The 9,255-nt window shown below is 50.6% G+C and overlaps 1 protein-coding gene across 4 annotated transcripts in view; it reads right to left on the minus strand.

Annotated features, from left to right (window-relative positions):
- VWCE (von Willebrand factor C and EGF domains) overlaps nucleotides 1–227 on the minus strand; it is a 32,880-nt gene extending 32,653 nt beyond the window's left edge. For all 4 annotated transcript variants that reach the window (XM_036764907.1, XM_036764906.1, XM_036764905.1 and 1 more), the window contains exon 1: nucleotides 58–227. In XM_036764907.1, the coding sequence (XP_036620802.1) occupies nucleotides 58–185 (128 nt within the window). In that variant the 5' untranslated portion in view covers nucleotides 186–227. The remainder of the gene's footprint in view (nucleotides 1–57) is intronic.
- Nucleotides 228–9,255: the final 9,028 nt, after the last annotated feature.

The raw sequence follows: 9,255 nt of genomic DNA on the forward strand, positions 1-9,255 counted from the left end.
GAAGGCTGCGAGCGCCCGGGAGAGCGAGGAGCGCCGGCGCTCTGGTCCCGGGCTTACCTCTCGGCCGCGAAGGGAACGGGCTTCTTCCTGCCCCCCGTATAGCCTCGGGCGGAGACGCCGGCGGGCAGGGGGAGCGCTAGGCAGGCGGCGGCGGCGGCGGCTCGCAGGAGCAGCCCAGCCCACATGGCTCGCCTGGGCTCGGGGCTGGACGGCCCGCCGCTCCCTCCCTTCGCCCCTTCCTCGCTCCGCTGCAGGGGGGAGCCGGGAATGGGGCGGGGGGGGGGGCCGGAGAGGATGGGGGAGCGCTGCCCGGCCGGCCGGCCCCTGGCCCCTCCTCTCGCCCGCCCCGCGCGCCTCGGGGGCCCCGCAGGGAGCCGGCGGCCCTGAGAGCTAGCCCGGGGCCGCGGGTGCTGCGCGCTGGGAGCTGAGGGGCGCGCGGGGGGCTGAGCTAGGCCGAGGGGGAGGATCCCGCCGGGGAGGGAGGAAACGGTGCGGGGCGCCTGTGGGGATGGGGGCGGCTCTGTGGCACCCGGGGGGCGCAGCTGAGCACAAAGGGCAGGCGCGAGGGCGCTGCTGGGGCGCTAGAGCCGAGGGGGGCGCGCTGGAAGTGGGGGGCAGCTGGATCCGAGGCGGGCCGCTGCTGTGGGACCGTGGAGCAGATGGGGCGGCAGGAGCCAACAAGGGCGCGCTGCAGATTAGGGGGCCGCTGCTGGGACCCCGGGGCCAAGGGAGCGCTGAAGCCACGAGGGCGCAAGAGCCGGGGAGAGCTGCTGGGAAGGACCAGCGAGCAGGGGCAAGGATCAGAGACCCCCTCGGCCCCCAGCAGCGGACAGGAGTTCTGCTGGAGGTCGGCGGTCTACGCCCAAGGAAAGGTTGACTCCTGGGGCCCCCAGGGTACTGGGACGGGGGCTGGGGGAGTCTCTCGTTTCCTTGGCAGGGGGTACTAGCCCTGGGGCCCAGCCCGCCCTGGGGAATACGGCCAGAGAGCCCGGGGGCCCCGAGAGGGAGCAAAGTTGGCCTTTGCCATCCCCGCCCCTCTCCTGGCCTGGCGGTGCTGACTTTGTTGGCCTCGTGGGCCCAAACTCCGCCCCCTCATTTGGGGCAGCTATTTCTTTTGTCCATAAAGGTGAAAAGAGCTCAGGACCTGAGAAATCTAGCGCAGATTTCTCCCTTGAGGTAGATGATGCCTCGAAACCCTGACTCATGGGTGCTCGGAGGAAGGGCTCCTTTTAAGACAGCCTGGGGGAGGCTTTCTCCAGCCTTTTCATCCAAGATACTCCTCCTCCAGAATAATAGATCGGTTCATCTGGGAAGCTGCCCCCACTTCCATCAGACAGCCATAGGGGAGCGGCCAGGTCTTCTGAGAGACCATTGGCTACGGGGGTCAGACAAATCAGAGTTCCCCAGGTGCCCATAGTGTCCGGTGCAGTGGCAGCAGAAACGGGGGCACAGAGAAAAGTGCAGCAGAAATCATGGAACAGGTTTAGTTTTAGTCTCTGCTTGGACACTTCCAGTGACAGGGAGCTCACTGCCTCACAGATCGGCCTATTCCATTGTTGGGCAAACGGTGATTGGTAGAAAGCTCTGCCTTACAGGGGAGCTGAAATCTGCCCTGGGAAACGTTCTAGAATGGTCAGTTTTAGAGCTGACAGAGTGGAATGAACTCTTTCCTTATGTCCCCTAGGGGCAGCTAGGTGGTGCTGTAGTGAACACAGTGCCAGGCCTGGAGTCAGACAGACGACTCATCTTCTCGAGTTCAAATGTGGTCTCAGATACTTACTAGCTTTGGGACCCTGGGCAAGTCACTTAGCCCTGCTTGCCTCAGTTTCCTCATCTGTAAAATGAGCTGGAGAAAAAAAAATGGCAAACCACCCTGCATCTCTGCCAAGAAAACCCAAAATGGGGGTCATGGAGAGTAAGACGTGGCTGAAAACAACTAAACATGTCCCCTGTGACTAGCTCAAGGTCAAAGAGAGTAAGTTGGAGAGCTGCAAATGGAAACCAGTTCCTCTGACTCCAAGCCAGTGTACTGCTTCACTCACACCCTGGTTTTGCTCCTTGAAAGAACACAGTTTATTTCCTTTATCCACACACCTACCTTCCAGTGGGTCTTTTTTCTTTTCCAGGTAAAACCTAGATCATTGAGCTAACTAGTGCTGGAAAGACCCTCAAAGATCATAGAGTCACAGAACCACAGAACTGGAGGATTGGAAGGAACATCCTCAGTGGTCTGGTCCAAGCCAGGCATAGAAGGAATTCCACTCTAACACTGGGTTCACTCTAGCCTAGGCTCAAAGACGGCAAGCAGGAAGAACCCGCCTCCCAAGGCAGCACTCTGCCCTTCTGGCCGGCTTTCATTGGTAGGAAGATTTTCCTGACGTTAAGCCTAAATTTGCTTCCATGCAGCTTACACCCAATGCCCCTGTCCTCTAAGACCAAACAGAACAAATCCATAGCAAAGCCCTTCAAAGCCAACCATCATGTTCCCTCGGAGTCTTTTCTCTAGGCTAGATCTGCTCAGTTCTTTTAATCAGTCCTCACGTGGCCATGGACTCCAGGACCATACTGGTCATCCTCCTCTGGACACTCTCCAATTTACCACTGGTCTTCTGAAACCAAGCTTTGCCCAGAAGCAAACAAAATACTCTATTTCAAGTAGGATAAGGGCGGAGTAGCTGTGTAACGTCCCTCCTCAGGGTTGAGTAACCACAGGGATGACTGTTATTACCTTCGGGGTTCTCTAGGTAACTCCACAGCGGCTGTCCTCACAACACTAATTCAAGAGCCCACTCCAGAGGGCTTCCCCCTTAACATTCAACCAGTAGATTCAGTTAGTTCTCTAGCAAAGGCATTTATTCGCTCAAATGGTACAGTAAAAGTAGTTACAGAGCATGTTCCCCAACTTGAGGAGGGAGGGGGTCCTCACAGGAAAGTGTGTCAGCTGCTGCTGGGATGCACCTGGCAAGTCACAGCTATGCTGATTCCTTATCAGGATGCCACTGGCGTGGCTGCACTCTTCAGTGGGAATGAAACATTGTTCTTGCTGCTACAACTGGGGATCCTTAGCTTGGGATAAGTAGATTCAACTCAGCTATCATTACTTCCACGCTGACTTGAAAGCCCCTTCCCTTAGTAAGACGCTCCACCTTGCCTTAGGGTAATCTGCTCCAGTTCCATTGGCTCTACTTCCCATAATCCTTTGATGGCTTTATGTAGATGAGTGAGTTGGGACCTAAGGATTTTTTGTAGTCTGTACCCCAGAGGCAAGTTCATTGTCTCACTAACTTCTACATAAGCTTATCAAGCCTAGGACGCTTCTTAGGTCTTCTCCAGACCTCTCCTTTAACATTGCAACATCTCCGTAGCTCCTCCAGATAATTGACCTTGGCTGAAGTCTCTGGAGGTACCCCCTCAGATGCCTCGAAACTCAAGCCCAGGATGGCATGCTCTTTTTGGGCTGCTACATCACATTGCTTATTCATCCTGAACTTGCTCTTCAGTAACCCCCAAGAGCCTTTTTAGAGCCACTGGAATCCATCCATGCTTCCCCCACCTTAATACTTGTGAAGTTGATTCTTTGTGCCCAAGTGCAAGACTACATTTAGCCCTGTTGACTTTCATATTAGATACAGCTCAATATCCCAGCTTGTCAAGGCCCTTCTGGACTTGATCACTTGGTGTTAGAAGCCGTGGAGGCTGTGTGTCATCTGCACATTTAGTGAGCAGGTCATTTATGGCCTGATCCAAGTCATTGGGAGCCAAGTGCAGGTCTCTGGAGCACTCCACTGGAGAACCCAAGCACACTGAACCACAAACTACTGCTCTTTGAGCCCCGCAGGCAACAAGCTCCAAATCTTTGTATTATCATCAAATCCATTTCTCCAACCCCTCGCTTTAGAGAGGAGGAAACTCACTACAAAAGGGTTTTTAATTGACTTGCTCATCTCTGGCTCATTCCACCATCCTTACTATAGCATGGTTTCCAGACTCTTCACCATCCAGGTCACCCATGGTGACCATGGTACCCATCTCTAGACAAACCGAGTTGTGGGTGACATTTTTTCAATGTACCACCCAAAACTGGGCACCATATTCCAAATGTAGTCTGATCAGAGCAGGAGGTCAAGGCTCCCATGTCCCAGTGTTATCTCCCATTGGGTTTAGAATGAAAGGATTTTGAGTTAGAATAGACCTTAACAGATCATCCAGTCTTATAGGTGAGAAAGGAATTGGAGACCCAAGAAACAGGAAGTGACTCGTCCGAAGTCCCACAGATTGTGGGTAGTGGGGCAAATATTTGAATCCTGTCCATGGACTCCAAATCTGAAGCTGACCCCATCATGCCATTCTGCTCTCTCTGAGTGCAGTCTACTAAAAGTCCTAGGTTGGGTTGTTTTTTTTTTTTTTAACATAAGCTACTTTTTTTTGAGGGGGAAAGGCAGAGCAATTGGGGTTAAGTGACTTGCCCAAGGTCACACAGCTAGTAAGTGTGCCAAGTGTCTGAGGCTGGATTTGAACTCAAGTCCTCCTGACTCCAGGGCCAGTGCTCTATTCGCTGTGCCACCTAGCCACCCCAACATAAGCTACTTTTTAGCCAAGGAGGTGGCATCATGCACCTCTGTAGTTGCTTTTGAACCTAAAAGCTTAACTTGAAGCTTCTCACTCTCTTATTTCATCTTGTTATGTTCCAGCCTGAATTTAAAGGAAAGGAAACCGTGTCTAGTAAATAGGTGACCCCAATTTAAGGAAGAGCAAGAGTCAAGGCAAAATGTACTGCCCCTAAAAGTAAAGACCAATGGTATCACCCAAGCCCATGCTGCCCTCCCACAACAGAGTCTAACCCTGAGGTCACCAACCCAGGATCACCAAGCATCTTTTCCTCCTATCTGATCCCCTCAAGCCAGCTCCCTGCTCCACTCGGGTGCTCCAGTGCATCATGCCACACGCACATCCCCTTACAAAGTGTCTTCAGTGGGACTAGATCTCCTGTAAGGCAGAGGTGTCAAATGGGCCCCCTTTTGAGAATGCAGCCCAAACTACTCCACCTCTGAGTACATCCCCAACAGGATTAAAATGTAATTGGAAAACATTTAACAAAATAAAAATACAGTAGAACATAGATGTTAATATGTGGTTTTCTAAGTCAATATGCAGCCTGCAGTGGCACTTATGTATGGTTTGGTGGCCCCCTTTTTCTAGATGAGTTCAACTCGAGTGCTCAAAGGTCCCTTTCGATTACAATATTCTATGTTCAAAGGTGTCTTTTGGCTTTGATGTTGCTTTATGTTCTCAAGTATCTTCTAGCTCTGGATGTCCTTGTTCTTAGGCCCCTCCAAGCTCAAATGTTCTGTGTACTAGGATCATTTCAGGCTTTGAAATTCTATGTTCTATACCCAAATATCACGTCTAACTCCAATAGTCGATGTTCTGCTTTGCAAAAGGTCCCTTTCAGGTCTGCCTGGTCTTCCAGCGCAGTCAGTGATTTTCAATGTATTTGTGCCCACCCTGAGTTGCTCAAACATAAAAGCAAACATTACCATGTTGCCAGAAGCCAAGCTGTTATCGTAATCTCTCATGAACTCTGCCTTCATTCCTATCTAACCCCCAATTAACTACTGCCCAAACTCCCTCCTCTCCACATGGCTCTGTTCCTATCCTGAAAACCCAAGACCTAGTCACACTGTGCTGCTCCGTCAGTCTTTCCCACCTGCCCTAGCTCCAAAAAACTTTTCAGATCATCCCCACCTTTGGCTTTCAGAAGACTTCAGTAAACCTCAGCCTCAACCTCAAGCCTTACTAACAAACACTCAGGATCCTTCTTAACAGTTCCCAAGGTCAATCCGGTGCTATAAGTCCACATCTAACCTGCAGAAGAATTTGGAATAGCTAAGAGAGCAATCTGGGTCTGTCCTCTCTAAGCATTTAAAACCGCTCCCACACAATGAAAGTTCTTCCTCTTTCCTGGTAAGGAACCTCCCATAATTTACCTGCTCCTTCATATCAAAGCACACAGGCTGCCCCTCCTCCCTGGAATGCTACTCATCATTTCCCCTTTGGACTCATTCAAGATTCTGTCTGGCCGCCATGTCCCAAGGGAAGGCTTTCTTCCGATCTCCTGCTCAAATTATCTCATACTTAGGTGTTGACTGTTTAAATGAAGCATGTCCCAATAGACTGTGAGCTCCCTGAGGCCGGGATTTTGTCTGTGTCTTTCTATCCTCAGCAACCAGGACAGTGCCTGGCCTGTGCTGGACAAGGAGGCCTTTATAAATACTTGTTCAATTGAGTAAGTGATGGATAACAGATATTCGATGAATAGGAATTCTCAATTCCTCTTGTCCCTCCAAATGATCTCTCACGTGCAACTATCTCCTGCTTACTGTTTGTCCACCTCCCCACCCTTCTCTGATTTGCCTGTAATTGGGTTAAGAGAACTGAGAGGCTCTCTGCCAGATTGGCGATACCTCATCAGGGCAGGTGGGGTGAATCTCGTAATTAAATCCCTCTCCCCCAGACTCCAACTTAGTCTTATTTCCTGCCCAATCTTGGTAAGTCATAGACTTACTGGAATGAGACCTTCCACTGAGCACAGATCCCTAACTATTGTTGGCTGCTAACAAGCCTGGCTTACAACCCATCCCAAACAATCATGTGATGAGTCAGTAAGTTTCTATTATTTTCCCAAAGGTCAGTCCGTGCAGAGGCCTGGAGTGAGGTTAGCTCATCAGAGGCTTCGTGGAAAGGGGCCATTCCAGCTGGCCGTAGCCAAGCTCTTCAGACAGCCCTTTCCCTCAGGAGGAGTGATTAATGGTGCTTGAGGGGGGTTTTCAGAGCAGAACATCATTTCCCAAAGGGCTCCTGGGGGTGGGATGTGTAATGATGAAACTTAATTCTCAATGACAATTCCCAGGAGCATAGGCCCCAAGGAATGAACATGCCAAAAGGCTTCAGGGGCTCCTCGACTTAGAAAGATGAGACAGAGGACCAGCGTAGATTAAAGCATGCTACCTCTCCAAATGACAGAGCTGGAATCAGTCTATTGATGGACCCAATCTCCTTACTGATGGGTAAACTGAGGCTACATTGGCCTCAGAGTCAGCTAGGAAACAGTGGTTGGGCAAGGACTATTAAAGAGTTGTGTCAGCCCAACATTCTTTTACTACACCATGGGCCACAGCCATGAAAGGTGTGGGGAAGCCACTCAGTCTGGGCCTCAAAAGGGAGGGAGGGCAGAATCTTAGTGGAATTCTACTGCAGGTCCCAGGGTGTGCTCCTCAGCTGGGCAGGCTCAGGACGTCACCCAGAGGCTCTGCATAGCTGAATACCAAATGCACAAGAGACTGATACATAAACCTAAAAACCAATTTATTAATTTACAATGGCGTTAGTAGAGGGGAAGAAGGGATAGATCTTTTCAGTGACTAAGATAACCAAGTCCATTAATTACCCAAGACACTCCTTTCTCAATGCCTGAAAAAAAAAAAAAAAACTCCAAACCTAGTCATTAAGAGGCCACCTAGAGAGCAAGGAATCAGAGCGGAAGGAGGAAGCCAGCTTGGAGGAATGTTCTTCTCAGGCTGTGGTATAGCACAGACAATTATCCCTGTTCCACTGGCAGCCATGCCATTCTCGTTAACAAATGGCCCTGTGGCTATGGGAGTTTCTCCTTTGGATGGTACTGGATTAATGTGGCCAAATTTTCTCCCTTTTGATCTCCTCACGTGGATCACTTTTTCATGGTAGACTTGTTATAATTAACTAGATCACATATAATGCTGCACACATAGGATTTGTGGCTGGCAAGGATCTTAAGACGTCATGTAGGTCAATCTCTGTATCTTAAGGATGAAAGTGAGGCCCAGAAAAAGGGGTTTTTTTCCAAGGGTACACAGGCATAGTAAGTACTAGTGCCTATATCTGAACATGTCTTCCCCCACAAAAACAATATCCTTCCACATTGTGACCCGGTGAAAAGCCTTGGTGGGCTAGCCCATTTTCTTGAGTGCATTTGGGAGACACCTCTATTTCATCAACAATCCACTTACAAACCACCATATAGGGGTAGGCAGCTTCTGCTACTAATCTCAGCCATGCTATGAGTTCTTAGTCCCAATTTCAGAAGGTGACATTTCTTGATCTTGTCCCCAAGTTCCTATTTGGGGCCTACTTGTAGGCCACCTTGCCCTCAATACACACCAAAGAGAATACTGAACCATCCATTCGCTAAAAACAACTTGGACAATCTTGGTCAATCACATCGGCATTCTATCTTCCAGACCTTGGTTGGACACCTCCCTTGTCAAGCCTGATCCCCAGGACAAGCCTGGTCAAATGCAAACCCTGTCTTGAAACACTTAGTTCAGCATTTCAGTTATCGAGGTCAAACTGTGTCTTTAGGAGACTCTGAGAGGCCTCATGAGAGAGATCATTTGGTTTCCCTAAGTCAGAAGCCAGTAGGGAAAAACTACAGAGAAGGGAGCCCCGCTACAGAGACAGAGACAGTATCCACCCTTCCACTCACTCGGAAAGCCCACTTGACCTGGGAAATGACTCGGAACTTTCTGATGTTGCTGGAGGGAGACCAGTAGTCTTGGGAGCAGTGTGAATGCTCAAACCCACCCTCCTCCCCACATCCTGCCAAGGTTACCTTTCTACTCAAGGGCTGACTGTTCCTGGCTCTCTAGGGCTTGTAGCATTTAAGGTCTAAGTTCTTAGCCTGGCATTCTAGACCCTCCACAATCCAGTTCATCTTTCCAGCCTTACTGCACCACCCTCCACGTCCTAGCGATAGCATGCTACCTGCCACGTTGGGGGGGCACCGTCTCCTGTGGGCTCTACCTCCCCACCCCCAAACAAGTGATGCCTGTTGAAAGCCTTCCCCTTTGTTCAAGGCCCAGGTAAGGGGTTAGGCGCCTATCCATGCAGCTGCTTGGATTCCTGCTGCCGTTGGCTGCCTGTTCCCTCCTTCGAGGCTCTTGGGATGATTTGATGCTTCCTGAAGCACCATTATTTGTATGATCTTCTCTGCCCAGCCTTCCTCAAAGGGGTGCATCTGTCCTCTAGGGCTCCCCAGCCTCTGTCACCAGCCCTTAACTGTTCTCAGAATGACCAGAGCGCATCCCACTGGGGGGAAGGCATTCCGTGCACACTTTGCTTCCAGGCTGAAACAGGCTTAACAGAGTAGGAAGGCACTTAATGTTCCTTGAATTGAATTAGGAAGAGAGCTAAACCCCAGACCCCCCCATTCCATTCTTA

This window comes from Trichosurus vulpecula, chromosome 6 (genome assembly GCF_011100635.1).
Source record: "Trichosurus vulpecula isolate mTriVul1 chromosome 6, mTriVul1.pri, whole genome shotgun sequence".
Classification (NCBI taxonomy): domain Eukaryota; kingdom Metazoa; phylum Chordata; class Mammalia; order Diprotodontia; family Phalangeridae; genus Trichosurus; species Trichosurus vulpecula.